This window comes from Salvelinus alpinus, chromosome 2 (assembly GCF_045679555.1).
Source record: "Salvelinus alpinus chromosome 2, SLU_Salpinus.1, whole genome shotgun sequence".
NCBI classification, from domain to species: Eukaryota; Metazoa; Chordata; class Actinopteri; order Salmoniformes; family Salmonidae; genus Salvelinus; species Salvelinus alpinus.
The window spans coordinates 22545266-22563493 of NC_092087.1; the positions used below are offsets into that span (position 1 = coordinate 22545266).

Consider the following 18228-nt stretch of genomic DNA (forward strand, 5'->3'; position numbering starts at 1 on the left):
AGTCCGCCAGATCAGAGGCAATAGGGATGACCAGGGGTGTTCTCTTGATAAGTGCATGGATTTAACCATTTTCCTGTTCTGATAGCCATTCAAAATGTAACGAGTGTCAGGGAAAATGTATGGAATAAAAAGTACATTATTTTCTTTAGGAATGTAGTGAAGTAAAAGTAAAAGTGCTCAACAATATAAATAGTAAAGTAAAGTACAGATACCCCAAAAAAATACTTAAGTAGTACTTTAAAGTATTTTTATTTAAGTGCTTTACAACACTGGTCGTATAATTATAAATACAGTTTATACAGGTGTTATACACATTTTCTGTATAACTAGCCTCTAATGTATATATGTAAACAAACCATAAATGTCTCAATGTTTGTGCCTGGATACAGCCCTTAGCCATGGTATATTGGCTATAGACCACAAACAAAAAAGGTGCATTATTGCTATTATAAACTTGTTGCCAACATAATTAGAACAGTAAAAATAAACGTTTTGTCATACCTGTGGTATACAGTCTGATACACCACGGCTTTCAGCCAATCAGCATTCAGGGCTCGAACCACCCAGTTTATAATATCAGTATTTATTGCATTTACCACTTGTCTAAGTCTTATCATCAACCGATTTCAGCCAGTGTATGGCTGTCGATTGACTGCATTTTTTGTATGGAATGTTGTGATTTTGTCAGTTAATTTGAGAAATTATTGGAATCATTCCAATTGATTGCTAGCTAATGAACATACTGTGCAGATCAAGTTTAAAGTTGAATTAATCTTATGTTCGGGATACATGGTATACACAGTCCAATAAAATACTTACTTACAGGTTCATTCTTGATAGTGCAACAACAATAACAAATAATCAAAGAAGAATATGAACATAAAGTAAAATGGCTCAGTAGAATAGAATAAATATTTTAGCATAAGTATAATGCAGGAATGCACACACAATTTATAATCCAATACTTACATGTGTTTTGGGAAAGGGGGGGTGGGGGGCAACATCTCCACCCCGCTGATCCTCAACACTGGGGCCCCACAAGGGTGCGTTCTGAGCCCTCTCCTGTACTCCCTGTTCACCCACGACTGCGTGGCCATGCACGCCTCCAACTCAATCATCAAGTTTGCAGACGACACTACAGTGGTAGGCTTGATTACCAACAACGACGAGACGGCCTACAGGGAGGAGGTGAGGGCCCTCGGAGTGTGGTGTCAGGAAAATAACCTCACACTCAACGTCAACAAAACAAAGGAGATGATCGTGGACTTCAGGAAACAGCAGAGGGAGCACCCCCCTATCCACATCGACGGGACAGTAGTGGAGAGGGTAGTACGTTTTAAGTTCCTCGGCGTACACATCACGGACAAACTGAATTGGTCCACCCACACAGACAGCGTGGTGGAGAAGGCGCAGCAGCGCCTCTTCAACCTCAGGAGGCTGAAGAAATTCGGCTTGTCACCAAAAGCACTCACAAACTTTTACAGATGCACAATCGAGAGCATCCTGTCGGGCTGTATCACCGCCTGGTACGGCAACTGCTCCGCCCACAACCGTAAGGCTCTCCAGAGGGTAGTCTGCACAACGCATCACCGGGGGCAAACTACCTGCCCTCCAGGACACCTACACCACCCGATGTCACAGGAAGGCCATAAAGATCATCAAGGACAACAACCACCTGAGCCACTGCCTGTTCACCCCGCTATCACCCAGAAGGCGAGGTCAGTACAGGTGCATCAAAGCAGGGACCGAGAGACTGAAAAACAGCTTCTATCTCAAGGCCATCAGACTGTTAAACAGCCACCACTAACATTGAGTGGCTGCTGCCAACATACTGACTCAACTCCAGCCACTTTAATAATGGAAAAATGTATGTAAAAAATGTTTCACTAGCCACTTTAAACAATGCCACTTAATATAATGTTTACATACCCTACATTACTCATCTCATATGTATATACTGTACTCTATACCATCTACTGCATCTTGCCATCTTTATGTAATACATGTATCACTAGCCACTTTAAACAATGCCACTTTTATATGTTTACATACCCTACATTACTCATCTCATATGTATATACTGTACTCTATACCATCTACTGCACCTTGCCTATGCCGTTCTGTACCATCACACATTCATATATTTTTATGTACATATTCTTCATCCCTTTACACTTGTGTGTATAAGGTAGTTGTTGTGAAATTGTTAGGTTAGATTACTCATTGGTTATTACTGCATTGTCGGAACTAAAAGCACAAGCATTTCGCTACACTCGCATTAACATCTGCTAACCATGTGTATGTGACAAATAAAATTTGATTTGAAGTGTTTAAATTGTGCAGTATTTAGAAATCATAAAAAGAGTCTGGTAGCAGCAGACGTGATGTGTGTGTAGCATGAATGTGTGTGTGTGTATGTGGATGTGTGTATGTCTGTGTGGGTGTGTGCATGAGTCAGTGAATGTGTGCTAAGGTGCGGAGAATAAGAGCAGGTTTTCAGTCCAGTTCAAGTGTTCAGCAGTCTGATGGTTTGTAGATAGAAAATGTCTCTGAGCCTGTTGTTATCAGACCTCAAGCTCCGATACCGTCTGCCTGATTGTAAGCAATTGAACAGCTCGTGGCTGGGGTGTGTGGGGTCCTTGATAATTCTGCGGGCCTCCCTCAGGCACCATTTCGAGTAGATGTCCTGGATGGGTGGGAGCACGGTCCCAGTGATGTACTGGGCAATCTTCAAAACCCGCTGGAGGGCCTTGCGGTTGTGGACGGAGCAATTCCCGTACCAGGCCATGATGCAACCGGTCAACCGCTCGATGGTGCAGCGGTAGTATTTGGAGAGGACCCGGGGTAGCATAATCTTAAAATTAATTGTTTTACACAATATCTGTTTCAAGTCCAGGTGCCCAAGAAAGCGAAGGTAACCTGCCTAAATGAGCACTCAAGTCGGTAGCCATGAAGTGCTTTGAAAGGCTGGTCGTGGGTCACATAAACACCATCATCATCCCGGAAACCCTAAACCCACTCCAATTCGCATAAACGCCCCAAAAGATCCACAGATGATGCAATCTCAATTGCACTCCACACTGTCCTTTCCCACCTGGACAAAAGGAACACCTATGTGAGAATGCTTTTCATTGACTACAGCTCAACGTTCAACACCATAGTGCCCACAAAGCTCATCACTAAGCTAAGGACCCTGGGACTAAACAGCTCCCTCTTCCTGACGGGCCGCCCCCAGGTGGTAAGGGTAGGCAACAAAACATCTGCCACGCTGATCCTCAACACGGTGGCCCATGACCCCCCCCCCACTTGTGTTTACACTGCTGCTACTTGCTGTTTATTATCTATGCATAGTCACTTTACCCCTACCTACATGTACAAATTAGCTTGACTAACCTGTACCCCCGCACTTTGACTCGGTACCGGTCCTCCCTGTATATAGCCTCCTTATTGTTATTTTATTGTGTTACTTTTTTTTTTTTTACTTTAATTTATTTTGTAAATATTTTCTTAACTCTATTTCTTGAACTGCATTGTTGGTTAAGGGCTTGTAAGTAAGCATTTCACGGTAAGGTCTACACCTGCTGTATATGGTGCATATGACAAGTATTTGATTTGATATAATTCAATCTTATCACAGCACACTGGCTGACCATGGTTTACCAACTCCCTGACCAAAATGGCTGACCTTTACTGTCATAAGACCTTTCATGTCCATTTTAGTACTCAAATTCCTAATTCTATGCAACATAGCACCAAACAGCACACACCAAAGGGCCATTTTGATCAGATAGAGGTTCATTTGTGCATTAGAACTGAATAGATAAATAGCTGCAACATATCTTTCTTTAGCAGTGACAATTTGAAATGCAGAAGCAACTGTGTAGAGCCCATAGGAGATGGGATGGTGATTTGATAAATCAATTGATGCTGTCCTGGCCCTAGTGGAAATACTGCAGTCCACCACCAGTATCTGAGAGAATGTCCATAGGATGGAACTATCATGACCAGCCAGATCATCCGTGATACATGTCAGTATTCGATGTCCATCAATGTCTGAGGAAGTCGATTCCAGCGATAGAAAGTTGTCTTTGATCTTTTTATTTTAAGTCTTTCCCAAATTGTAACCCTTAACTTAACCGTTCGTATTTAATATCTCACCGTAAGAGATTTTTGGAGATATTTTGAGTTAATGCCTAAACTTAACCTTAAACACCTTGAAATTTGACGTTTGGAACAACTTCAACATTTTAAGTTGGAGAAACATGGATGAACTGGAGAATGCAGTTACCAGGAGCAATCAAATATAATGAAACTGGTAGGCCTACTGGAAAACTGTAGTGCATTTAAAACATTTATTCAAAGTGCACAGTGGAGACCACTGAGTTGGTATGTCAATATTATAAGCCTATTTTTGGATTGAACATTTTACAGTGTGTTGATATAATGCTCTCTGCTGTCCATCAGGAATATTGCAGTAAGCCCAACTCCCTTGCATCCCACTTAGTTCTCTCCCAGGGCTCATAGTTTTGGCTGGCAGAGTTGAGGATGTCTTGCAAGATCAAGTTGAAAGAATGTGGAATATTTGAGAGTATTACTCTATTTGCACTGTAGTCAAGGTACTACTGCACTGGAATACATTGTGAAAATAAGCATTTTAGTGGTGCATGTACATTATGTGGATCATACACACTTTTGCTGAGTCAGCAAATCATTCAGAGTCAATGAATTATTCACATTTAGAACATTGGTGTTTCTACAATATTTCCCCTCAGTTCTCAGATTGACCAGTAGAGAAGTCTGTTCTGAGTTTGAATCGTTTTAAGACCCTCTCAGATCAGTGTGGCTAAATCTCATTATGAGGATTATCAACGTTGATGGAGGAACAACATGAGATAATACCAACAACTCCTCCACTCAGTAGAGACCACATGCTTTAGTTCATGATATGCCAAATCTGCGCCTTTCTTTATAAAGTACACTATACAGTATATACAAAACTATGTGGACACACTTTCAAATGAGTGGATTTGGCTATTTCAGCCACACCTGTTGCTGACAGGTGTATAAAATCGAGCACATAGCCATGCAATCTGCATAGACGAACATTGGCAGTAGAATGGCCTTACTGAAGGGCTCAGTGACTTTCAACGTCGTCGTGTCCTCCTGCATCCATTGAAGACCGCTCTTCCTCCCGAATACTTCGACCTCCGGGAGGCCTTCAGTAAGAGGCAAGCGGCCACCCTTCCCCCTCATCGTCCATACGACTGTGCCATAGAACTCCTACCCGGCTCCACACTTCCCCGGGGCTGTCTGTACTCCCTATCGAGCCCTGAAGCAGCGGTCATGGACAATTACATCCGGGAGTTGCTGGAAGCTCGATTAATTTGCCCCTCTACATCCCCAGCTGGTGCAGGCTTCTTCTTCATGGGTAAGAAGGATGGAGGCCTGCGTCCGTGCATCGATTACAGAGGGCTGAACCAGATTATGATCAATAATCGTTACCCCCTACCCCTGATGTCCGCTGCCTTGGAGTTGGCCCAAGGGGCCCAATTATTCACCAAACTGGATCTCCGCAACGCTTACAATCTGGTGAGAATCAGGAAAGGAGGTGAGTGGAAAACTGACTTTAACACCTAGTGTTTATCACTGGGCTACCTCCATCTCAAGGGCTTACAACTATCCTGATGGTCGTCGATCGATTCTCCAAGGCAGCCCATTTCATAGTCTTACCAAAGTTGCCTTCAGCGAAGGAGACAGCTGATCTCATGATTACCCATGTCTTTCGACTACACAGACTTCCCCAGGACATTGTCTCAGTTCGGGGGCCCCAGTTCGCCGCACGGTATTGGAAGGCCTTCTGCTCTCTGTTGGGGGCATCGGTGAGTCTCTTCTCGGGGTTCCACCCACAGTCGAATGGGCAAACTGAGAGGGCCAACCAGGAGCTAGAGAAGTTCCTCCGCTGCTTCGTCTCCACTCAGGCTAGTAACTGGAGCAGGTCCCTCGTCTGGGCGGAGTATGCTCATAACACACTGCCAAACTCGTCCACTGGACTGTCACCGTTCGAGTGTCAGTTTGGGTTCGCCCCCTCCCTGTTTCCTGAACAAGAGGCCGAAGTGAGGGTGCCATCGGCTGAGGCGTTCATTCAACGATGTCGTCGCACCTGGATCAGAGCGCGATCCTCTTTGCTCCGCTCCTCTGCCTGACATCAACATCAGGCAAACCATCACTAAAGACCTCTTCGGCTCCTCCGACCGGGTCAACGGGTGTGAATGTCCACCCGTGGTCTTCCCTTAAAGGTGGATTCACGGAAACTTGCTCCTCGCTACATTCCTCGCTACATAGGACCCTTCAAGATCCTGAGTCGCATCAACCCGGTTACCTATCGTCTCCAGCTTCCCAGGTCCATGAGGGTCTGTCCGTCCTTCCATGTCTCCTGTCTCAAGCTGGTAAGTACCAGTCCCTTCTCTCCCCCCACACCTGCTCCTCTGCTACACTGTCTGGCGTCTGTTGGAGGCTCGCCGGGTCCAAGGGAACCTGCAGTACCTGGTGGACTGGGAGAGCTACGATCCCAAGGAGCGGTATGGGTCCCGGCCCGGGACATCCTGGATCCGGGTCTGGTAAGAGACTTCAGCCGACTACGTGGTGGTTGTCAGGACTCCGCGGCTGGAGCCGCTCCTAGGGTGGGGTACTGTCATGGTCCCTCTGGGTACCAGAGGGCGGCAGAGACCGCACTAGAGACTTTCTTAGTTACTCAGATGTTGCTTATCATTTCGTTATCATTTCCCTTTTAAAATAGGTGTTTTCTGTTCTTGTTTGCAGAAGCTTGATTTCGGTTGCTCTGTGTTTCGCCTGAGTAAGTCATCTAGTCCTAGTGTTTAATTTTTTTCCCAGTATTACTGTGATCCTTCTGTTACCTTATTTTTCGTAAACTATTTACATTTATCCCAAATCACTGATTCCTCATCTGGTCCATTCTCTGCACCTGGATCCAACCCCACCACTTCACAAGGACAACGCTACCTGCCCCATTGCATAGTGCCAACTGTCAAGATTGGTGGAGGAGGAATAATAGTCTGGGGCTGTTTTTCATGATTCTGTGCTTCCAACTTTGCAGCAACAATTTGGGGAAGGCCCTTTACTGTGTCAGCATGACAATGCCCCCGTGCACAAAGCGAGGTCCATACAGAAATGGTTTGTTGAGATCGGTGTGGAAGAACTTGACAGGCCTGCACAGAGCCCTGACCTCAACCCCATCGAACACCTTTGGGATGAATTGGAATGCTGACTGCGAGTCAGGCCTAATCTCCCAACATCAGTGCCCGGCCTCACTAATGCTCTTGTGGCTGAATGTAAGCAAGTCCTCGCAGAAATTTTCCAACGTCTAGTGGAAAGCCTTTCCAGAAGAGTGGAGGCTGTTAAAGCAGCAGAGGGGGAGACCAACTCCATATTAATGCCCATGATTTTGGAATTAGATGGGTTTTTTTTAAAGGTCAATCACTTCCATACCATAACTACTTTTTCCACTGTGTGAGACATTGAATCCTCTTGATATACATTTTCTCCACAAGAGGGCTTCTCAGCCCTTTTAACTTCCCTGGCCTCATCAATAGCTGTACTCAGGCCAGAATTCAGGCATAACCACCTACCCAGCAGCTTTATCAACAGCCCATCCCTACCTCTTGCAAACCCAAGCTCTTAATCTGTCTATTTTAAAGAATTCAACATAAGAGTAAACCTTGACATAAAATCAAATGTTATTTGTCACATGCTTCGTAAACAACTGGTGTAGACTAACCAGGAAATGCTTACTTACAGGGACGTTCCTAACAATGAAGGAAAACAAATAAATAATAGCACAAGGAATAAATACACAATGAGTAACGATAACTTGGCTACATACACAGGGTACCAGTACCGAGTCGATGTGAGGGTTACGAGCTAGGTAGATAGGTAGATAATTACAGGGTAAATTGACTAGGCGACAGCATAGATAATAAGCAGCAGTCAAAAGAGTTAGTGCAAAGAGGGTCGTCAATGCAGATTGTCCAGGTAGCTATTTGGTTATTAACTATTTAGTAGCGTTATGACTTGGGGGTAGAAGCTGTTCAGGGTCCTGTTGGTGCATTGGTACCGCTAGCTGTGCAGTAGCAGAGACAACAGTCTCTGTTTTCAGAGTCTTTGACAGTTTTTAAGGCCTTCCTTTGACACCGCCTGGTAAAGAGGTCCCAGTGATTTTATTTGGCCCCAAGTGTTCTGATTTAATTTATTTTCATAAAAAGGTTTTTCGTTGTTGGACGTAAGACTGTAAAATTACCAGGAAATCAGATCAAAGTGATTTTAATTTAAGAAATCTGTTCCCAAGTATTCCCACGCATAAATAGAGCAATAATGTGATTGTATCCCAATGTAATCAATGTTTTTGTCAAATACTATATCTGTTTGGGCTTCTTCAGTCAATTTGCAGGTTACTAATTATTTATACTTGTTTCAGCCCCCTAAAATCTGCTCAATAAAAATCAATCTGTGGCTTAATGTAATTGGGGACCCCTGATCTCCCTTCCATACCCAAAATATGTTTTTTTAAGAACTGGGGTATTTCTGGGCATAATTCAATCTTAACTGAAGCACAATTGAAATAGTTTAAATGCACATTTTGATCATTTTAAGCAGACTATTACAACCAAATTAAACTGGGAATGGATAACTTAGACCTTTTCATTTCAACAACATTTTCAGTCAATAAAACACAAGGTACTACAGTATATAATATATTATTTCATTCCTTCAACATAAAAAAAGCCGGAAAACACTGACATTCAACAGAATTCCACAAGCAGTCATAGATCCACTTCAATTCCATAAATCTACAGTATACTATATGTTTACATAGAAATGTGCAACAATAAAACATTACCAATAGTTCAATTGCCCTTCCTAACCCCAACTTCATCAATCAACCTTCATTGAAACAAAGGTCAATTACATTGACAAAGGAAAACATTTGAGAAGACCTTGGTGATTATTTCAGTTATCATAGAAGCATCCCTTTAAAGTTTAAGTTCTTCAACTAATCATCAGTGTTTTGTTTTTGTGAAAACGAACTGATGCCATGGCGATGCTGAAACCAAGGTTATTTTAGCACTGTTGTGAGAACACTGTGTTCTCTTCAGTACACTTCAGCCTTGTGCTGGCTTTATCTGTAGAGTGCCATGGATGCGCTCTGGTACAAACACATGTAGGAGTCACACAGCAGCCTGCGGACAGGCTCTCCAGCCTGGGAGGGGTCAGCCCACACTAGCTCCTCCTCTGACTGAGACAGGAAGTCACCCACCTCGGGACAAGCCCTGATCTCTGGAATGTTGTAGCCACTGTGGTCATCACCTGTAGAGGGGGCAGACGATTATTTATCTGAGTGGAAGATAGATAAGACTAGACCTATGTCAGGGTGCAGTGTTATCTCAATATCAAGTCAGGAGGTTCAGAGACAAAGCATGTTATTGGATATCTAGTGAAAAGGAAAGACAAATAACATCAAAGCATGGAACAGTCTGCAATTGTACAGTCATGATTGTTTGTTCAGCACCTCGGGAGAAATGAAAATAGTAGTATGTTCTTCCTTTTAGATTGTTTTACCAACCCGATGCCATTAACACACATCCACTGAATAGGTTTTAAAATAAACAGTGCTTCAGACTTGTGATGGCAATAGACTAAATTCTTATTTATAAAATAATTGTGTTCTTTGAGGTCAATCTCACCACATCTGTCTGCCATGCTGTCGAAGAAGAGCCAGGAGCGAGGGCCAGGCCCATACTTCACAAAAGACACATAGTGGCTGGTGTGGATGCAGAGCACAGCGAACAACTGCATCATGTGCCTGGGTAAAGGGGCATCTGCCGGAACCTCCGCTGGCACTGCCAGGGCTCTAGGGCAGTGGCCCTTCCGAGATGGATGAGTGTGCACCTGTCACAAAGGGAGAAGTGGAGATGGAGGAGGGGAAGAGGGAAAGTAGAGAGGGAGATTCAGTAAGATAAAGAAAAATAAATCAATACACTTGCAGGTAGAAAAGATGTAAATCAAACAGTAATGCTGCTTAACGGTGTCTACCTGTGTCTTGCAAGTAGTGCAGTACTGTTTGACTCTTCCTGGCTGGAGCTTGCGGTCCTGTAGGCACTGGGGGCACTCATACTCTGCCAAACGCCCACAGAGGAAGCACTCTCGGGGGGCTGATGGGAGAAAGAAGGTGGGAAGCTGTCACTCAACCTGAAGACAGTTTACTATGGCAAGCTATGAGTAGGGAGTTACTGTATGGCCTTTAATTGATAGTTACATACGTGGCAGACGTGTGACCAGCGTTTTGCAAAAACACTCTGTCAGTCTTCATTACATTGACTGATGGTGTAACTCACAGTTGTACAGAAGATCTGTGATGTCAAGCTCTGTTGAGGGGATGATGTGGGGGAACATCTTGTACTTTTTCCCAAACCTTGGCATCTGGACCATGAGACAGGATGGGATCTGAGGGATATATTAGAAACAATAAACATTAGAGCAAAGGGATTGCCTTCCAAAAAAAACGTGGGCAGCCTACAAGGCCTCGTAAACATAGCTCCTTAGACAACCTTGCACAGTACCACCAACCTCCTCAAACTTGAGGCCACAAGACAGGAAGGAGGTATCCAGCAGCTGCTGAACCGTGGGAGTCTGTGTCACCTGCTCCTTATCCAGAATAATCTGGAATGTGTAGGCATCCTGAGATGTGTCGTTATTCGATCTGAAACCCAGAGAACAATCAAGCTAAGCAACTCAATCATGGCAGAGTGACGAAACAGAAACTCAGAGAAAAGTCCAGACAATTAGAATGGAGATGAGCAAAGTGAGGAGGGTAAGCAAGGAGCAATAAGTAGCCTACAGCATAACCTGCAAGAAAGAGAAAGATATGGGTCAGGAGGTCAAATAGAGCAGCAGAGAAAGGTGACTGGTTCAAACCTGAGTTTAAGCAATGGCTCCATGCACAGCACCCGCTGTAGAAGGATTGTGATGAACTCTTCAGGGTCTGCAGGGAGGCAGGATAACACCATTTAGGAGAAATCAGAGACACTGCAGCCCCTTAAAAATGATAATTTAAACATAATTTCCCTTAGCTGGTATCACATTTATGTTAAGAGACCCATAGAAACAACACTATGAGAAGTGTGTGAGTACCTTTCTCTTCTGTTACAAAGGTGTCACAGCCGAGTTGCTTGCGGAAGTTCATTACACTCTCAGCAGGCACAAAACCTTGTCTGTGGATTACACACACTGATGTCACTCTCAGTGGCCACACAGAAATACACACAACACACAACACATGGAAATGCACATTCATATAAAGTGCATATACTGGGCCTGAACATACACTACCAATGTGCCAGAGTAATACCAGACATGCATTGAGAGAAGGCTTTTTCTTTCTCAGTCTGGGTAGATTACAATGTCATAACGCCCTTATTTTGAAGAGCAGTTGATAATACAGGCACGACTGAGGGTCAAGAGGATCTAGAAAAAAGTACAGAATGTTTATACCGGCGCAAACAGTTAACGATGTCTTTCCTCAGAGAGCGAGATATGCTCTGTTCTGTGTCAGCTGGTTTGTGGCAAACACTGTCCAGGGTCATGGATGAGCTGAACAGACTGTGGAAAGATGTATTACCTTTGTTAGCTTGGCAGTGGTCCTGGCGCAGCATTAAGTCATTCTTACAAGAAACTGGGCTCAACAAAAAATGATGCCCAACAGTGTAAAATTGTCATACAACTATGAGTTAGGAACAATGAGCTAGAGGAAGTAAGTTTACCTGAAGAGAGTGGCATCGAGGTAGCAGGAGTTGTAGTGCCCCTGGATCCCCTTCATCTTGCCCACGAGCAAAGACAAGGCTTCCGACTCAGGGATAGGAGGAACATTCTCATCGGTTTCCTCCAATGGAGTGACTGATGCAAACCAAACAAAAACATAAGGTACCACTTAGATAATAGAAATACAACTGATGAATGCTTTATATCTGCTGTGTTTGGGTCATTGTGTGTATGGTTTATGGCTACCCGGACTATTTGCATTGTGTGCCGCCCCCAACCCCTCTTTTTAAAAATTTTACCCCCAATTTCGTGGTATCCAATTGTTAGTAGTTACTGTCTTGTCTCATCGCTACAACTACTGTACGGACTCGGGAGAGGCGAAGGTCGAGAGTCATGCGTCCTCCGAAACACAACCCAACCAAGCCGCACTTCTTCTTAACACAGCGAGCATCCAACCCGGAAGCTAGCCGCACCAATGTGTCGGAGGAAACACCGTACACCTAGCGACCTGGTCAGCGCGCACTGCGCCCGGGCCCGCCACAGGAGTCGCTAGTGCGCGATGAGACAAGGATATCCCTACCGGCTAAACCCTCCCTAACCCGGACGACGCTAGGTCAATTGTGCGCCGCCCCATGGGCCTCCCGGTCGCGGCCGGCTGCGACAGAGCCTGGGCTCGAACCCAAAGTCTCTAGTGGCACAGCTAGCACAGACCACTGCGCCACCCGGGAGGCCCTTCCAACCCCTCTTTTTACGCTGCTGCTACTCTCTGTTTATCATATATGCTTAGTCACTTTAACTATACATTCATGTACATACTACCTAAATTGGGCCGACCAACCAGTGCTCCCGCACAGTGGCTAACCGGGCTATCTGCATTGTGTCCCACCCACCACCCGCCAATCCCTCTTTTACGCTACTGCTACTCTCTGTTCATCATATATGCATAGTCACTTAAACCATATGTACATGTACATACTACCTCAATCAGCCTGACTAACCGGTGACTGTATGTAGCCTCGCTACTTTTATAGCCTCGCTACTGTATATAGCCTGTCTTTTTACTGTTGTTTTATTTCTTTACCTACTTATTGTTCACCTAATACCTTTTTTGCACTATTGGTTAGAGCCTGTAAGTAAGCATTTCACTGTAAGGTCTACACCTGTTGTATTCAGCGCACGTGACAAATAAACTTTGATTTGATGTGTGGGATGCAAACCAATGATTATAAGGCTATTATTACAACGTCACAACCTGAGATTATCGACACCGTTTCTGCATGTGTTAGTGTTAGGAAGGACCTATACAAGTAGTGTCTAACCTGGGAGGATATTTGTGGCTTTGAAGGTCTCCTTTTCAGAGCGGGGACATAGGAACCTTCCATCTGGACTGCACTTTGTTAGGGGCACAAATAAGGCCCTGCCCCCTTTACAAGTGAAATACCGCTGGCCTCCATACGTCCCGTCTGAGCAATTATTCACCTCATAATCCTGATGGCAAAAAAGAGTTGCTGAGGAATCAAATCTGATTGAGATATTGAAATCTCAGGAAGGAGAATTAATAGGTAAGCTCAATAACATTGCTTAAACAGTTCACATTACACTCACCAGCTCAATTCCAACCCAGTCGTTTTTATTTTCTGAAAGGACGCCCATCCACTGGATTACCCCATATACAATGATCCCAGTGTTGGACGTTACCTCCACCAGGGATCCCACATCAAAAGTGTGGTATGACAGGCTTTCGGGTGGGGTGACACTCTGGTCTACGTGGTTTATATCTCTCACTTGTCGTCCACGAGATCCCATATTAGGCATGGAGTTGATACGTGACACCGCCTTTCTGTTTAGACCTGGGGGAGAAGAAGTTGAAGAGGGGTAAGAATGACAGATCACATGGTTTCTGTCCTTGTCACAAGACCCATGTCATGAGACTGATCTGTGGTAAACATGTCTATCTCCATAAGAGGTATGCAGAGAGCTCAGAGCATGTGATGATCTCTGCTGCTACATTCCAGAGCACCTGGGCCAGTTTTACCAGTTCTGTACAAGGAACCGCACTTTGCACACTGTCTAGCCACAGGTGCTGCTCATTGCCGTCCAATAACGTGTAGCACTTATATTTTAAAATTTCTTTCTGATAAGGGGGAGGCGGGTGGAGGGGTATTTTGCTTGCAGGTGCCCCAATGCGCAGCAAGTCCTAAAATGATGATAACCGTTCAAAGAATTATGTCTTTGCGAAGCACGTTTGAAATGAGAGCCCAAAGCCACTGGCTTCTGAAAGCTGATATTCTTTCCTGGCACCATTGCTGTGCTTCTTACAAGAAAACAAGTAAAGTATGTAATGGGTTTAAAGACTAGAAAAGCCAGGTAAATGTGTCATATTTTGTAAATAAATGCATGTAGGCCTATGTGCTTGCTTACTGATCAATGAGAATGCATGGGGATTGAACACCAGCAAGTAAACATGCACTACTGACCCTCTGAATGACTGTCTTTCCAGCGAGGGCCAAGGCCTACAGAGTACGCTGGGACAACCTGGACAATGTCTGCTGCACTGAACAGGGGAAGAGGGGCGGGCTTCTTAGATGACACTGTTTGATTAGAGTCTTGCTGAAATGGAAAGGAAAAAAATAGATAAAGTAAACACAATCCCTATACAGTAGCAATGCTGAGAATTTTTACTGGTAAGCCAGAAATACAACAAAATGCATTCGAGCAACTGCAAATTCCCCAGTGTTAAGTTTCAGATGTTACGGAAAAGTTATGTGCTGCAACTAATCCGATAACATTATGGATCTTCCCCTGATGCCTCGTTCACACCTACAGTGTCGTTGTGCAAAATGGTACGCAGCATCATCTGGATATGTGTGCAACAAAAGTAAAACAACCTTCTGCTATCATTTATGTCAAGCTGTCTATGCATACAGTTTGACGCATACGTTTGATAAATCCAAATATGCACCATACAGAATGCACTGCAACTGCCTCTGCAACGCAATGCTGCAAGGCAAATGCAGCGTTCCATTGGAAATGAATGTACTTCTGGTGTACCAAAATGCAATGACGCTGTCGGTGTGATCACAGCGTGAGAGACATTCTTGTCTCCTGTTGTCACTTCCTGAAACTCATGTAAATCAATGAGAGGTTCAGGTGTACTTGACATGTACAGTTTACAGTGTCTGTCATACTGTGTAATCATTAGGCTACATTTTTCAATTATCGATGAGAGGATCAAAGACAGTAGAAATTCCTGATTATTTGCTTATACATTGGACAAAATGCTAAAAGTTATTCAACTTTCTCTATGGCAGTGTCTATGCTGATACGGACTTATATACCTGATACGGACTTAAATATACCAGATTTATATAAGTTGTATACTCACCACAAACTCAACCTCAAAGCCCAGCATCAGCAGGTCCCCTTGGTTCTCCTTCTTACCGATCAGCATTAGGTTCCTAACCAGCCCTGGTTGGTGACCCTTCTTGTGCTTCACCACCACCAGGTCATCCTGAGACAGCACACAGATAGCCAAAAAAAGCTGGGGGTTACACAGGAGCTCCAGGCGTTTGCTGGAGGGGGACACAAAGAGCAGCAGCTGGGCCTGGTGGCAGGTGAGGGGATATGTGTCCTCCATCTTCACCATGCCCCCACTCTTAGGGTTACCCCCACTGCTGCCACCTCCGTACAACAGTCCCATCAGCTCTCCCTTCTGCATCTCTGCCTCCACACGGCCGATACATCCTCTTGCGAAGCCTTTTCTCGCCTTCCCCCGTGTCACTATAAAGAACTTGTCCTTCCCTTCTCTTTTTGATTCCATCCCTCTTCTAAAGTGCACAATATTCCTGCTGACAAGCAATGCAGACGTTGTGTGACTAGCAGCCACTCTGTCAGGGAAAGAAGTAAAGAAAGTATTATTGTATCCTTCTGATCGTTCACTTGTATTATGAGAATGTGAATTCACAGCCATTCCATTGTGCTGTCACACTCAAAGCACGGCTTTAAAGACTCTAATTTACAAAGAAGTGACAGATAGGTAGAAGCAAGGAATGTAAAAGGACTTCCTTTATACATTATTTGGGTATACAGTTTTTGAAATCAATTCAGTTTAGGATTTTTTTTTTGTCGTGACTTTTGGCAGTTTTTAACGATAATTGAACATCAATCTCAGTGGTAACACTTTGTAAGGGTTTTATCACATTGTTTCAACAAAATAAGATACATGTGTACTACCTGTACTCACTGGCAACAATGTATCTCTAGTAATTGTCTTTTATTACTAAAATGTAAGTGAGTCAATCTTACTGACCGTTTTTCCAAGTATTTGAAGAGCAGTTACTCCGAAGTACTACACACATCGATTGCAAGGTAAACTAAATCCTCGCGACCGTAGCTCGGAATAAGGAAGTCATTCAGCCCAGTTAACTGATACTGTAGCTCTGTGACCGAACACGCCCGTTTTATACTGTTCTCTATCTGACAGAGACAATTCAGCATGGAAATCGTGATTTTTCTTCAAGATAATATTGCGTCAGAGAATTCACAAATGATCACTAGAATTTGGGTAACGTTATATCTAACGTTAGCTACATGATAGTGGTTATTTACTAAGCAAGTAACTGTTACTTATTGTATCAGTCACAGAAAATTGCAGGTTGTCAATCACAGTGTTGCAAATAATTTAACAGTATCAAGACAGAGTAGCCTACTCGGGTATTTAAACTTCAATGTGGGGTAATGTTAACGTTACCACTCTTATGATCTACAATATAATATCCCCCTCCCCATGAGTGACAGAGGGAATATCAGCTATGCACATATATATATATATATTTTAAACATGTATGCCCTAGGCCTATTGTTAGAAACAAAAACACCATCTGGTCATAACCTTGGTCGGTCACACTGCGTGTTGTTGTGGTGGTGCAGCAAACTAAAAGGAGCTAGCTAGCTGTTAGCTAACTAACGTTCATTAGCTAGCTGTGTTAGCTAGCTCATTGAAAACTCTTGCTTGCAGGCAGTTGAAGAAAATATCTTCTTCCTTTGTCACCCACCAGGTGAAAACATATTTTAAATAATTGTTCGGATTATATAATCAAATAAAATGGCATTCACCATGAGAAAGATTTTGGGCGCTTGACAGCTGCTTTTCATCTGATGAAAATTAAACCGCTGCATTGTCAGTTTAGACGCGAGGCTGGAGAAGGGGGGCTAGGGACGTTTAAAATTGTGATTGACAGATCGGGATAATTATGTTTTTAATTAACATATATTTAAGCAATAATGCACGAGGGGGTGTGGCATATGGCCAATATGCCACGGCTAAGGGTTGTTCTTAGGCACAAGGCATAGCAGAGTGCCTGGACACAGCCTTTAGCCGTGGTATATTGGGCATACCACAAACCTTACAGAGTGCCTTATTGCTATAATAAACTGGTTACCAATGTAATTAGAGCAGTAAAAATAAATGTTTTGTCATACCCGTAGTATACGGTCTGATATACCACGGCTGTCAGCCAATCAGCATTCAGGACTTGAACCACCCAGTTTATAATTTAAAATAAATTCACATAAATATTCTATGATATGCTCAAGTTATATATTTCATAAATATATTCTGGACATATATGTAAATATATTTTGAATTCCCAGCATGTATGTACATACATGCTTTCAGAAAATATTCACAACCCTTGACTTTTCCACACACATCTTGTTGTTACAAAGTGGGATTAAAATTGATTTAATAGCAAACATGTTGGTCAACGATCTACACAAAATAATCTGTAATGTCAGTGAAAGAAAATTTGTAACATTTGTTGAAAAAAATCTTGAAAAATAAAACACTAGTACTGTATATCTTGATGAGATAACTATTCAAACCTGAGTCAATACATGTTAGAATCCCCTTTGGCAGTGATTACAGCTGTGAATCTTTCTGGGTAAATCTCTTAAGAGCTTTTCACACCTGGATTGTGAAACATTTGCCCATTATTCTTTTCAAAATTCTTCAAGCTCTGTCAAATCGGTTGTTGATCATGGCTAGACAACCATTTTCAGGTCTTGCCATAGATTTTCAAGCAGATTTAAGTCAAAACTGTAACTCAGCCACTCAGGAACATTCACTGTCTTCTTGGTAAGCAACTCCAGTGTAGATTTGGCCATGCTCAAATGGATATTCAGTGTCTGCTTTTTTATTTTTTACCCATCTACCAAATAGGTGCCCTTCTTTGCGAGGCATTGGAAAACTTCCCTGGTCTTTTTAGCCGAATATGTGTTTGAAATTCACTGCTCGAGCGTGGGATACAGAGGTTAGGTAGCCATTCAAAATTATCTAAAACACTATTATTGCACACTGTGAGTCCATGCAATTTATGTGACTTGTTAAGCCAAGTT

At 43.4% G+C, this 18228-nt stretch overlaps 1 protein-coding gene across 2 annotated transcripts; it reads right to left on the reverse strand.

Moving 5' to 3' along the window:
* Positions 1-8755: 8755 nt before the first annotated feature.
* On the reverse strand, positions 8756-17064 carry LOC139556668 (ubiquitin carboxyl-terminal hydrolase CYLD-like). Of its 2 annotated transcripts, none has more exons than XM_071370912.1 (14): positions 16948-17064; positions 15218-15719; positions 14310-14442; positions 13438-13682; positions 13152-13320; positions 11835-11967; positions 11566-11673; positions 11206-11285; positions 10990-11056; positions 10642-10774; positions 10410-10518; positions 10108-10226; positions 9759-9963; positions 8756-9381 (listed from the first exon to the last, which is right to left on the reverse strand). In XM_071370912.1, exons 2-14 carry the CDS (start codon positions 15650-15652, stop codon positions 9194-9196), a joined length of 2124 nt encoding a protein of 707 aa, XP_071227013.1. In that variant the 5' UTR covers positions 15653-15719; positions 16948-17064; the 3' UTR covers positions 8756-9193. The 2 variants fall into 2 exon arrangements, with proteins under 2 accessions (XP_071227013.1, XP_071227006.1); XM_071370905.1 differs by lacking the exon at positions 16948-17064 and adding an exon at positions 16142-16806.
* Between the last annotated feature and the right edge of the window lie 1164 nt (positions 17065-18228).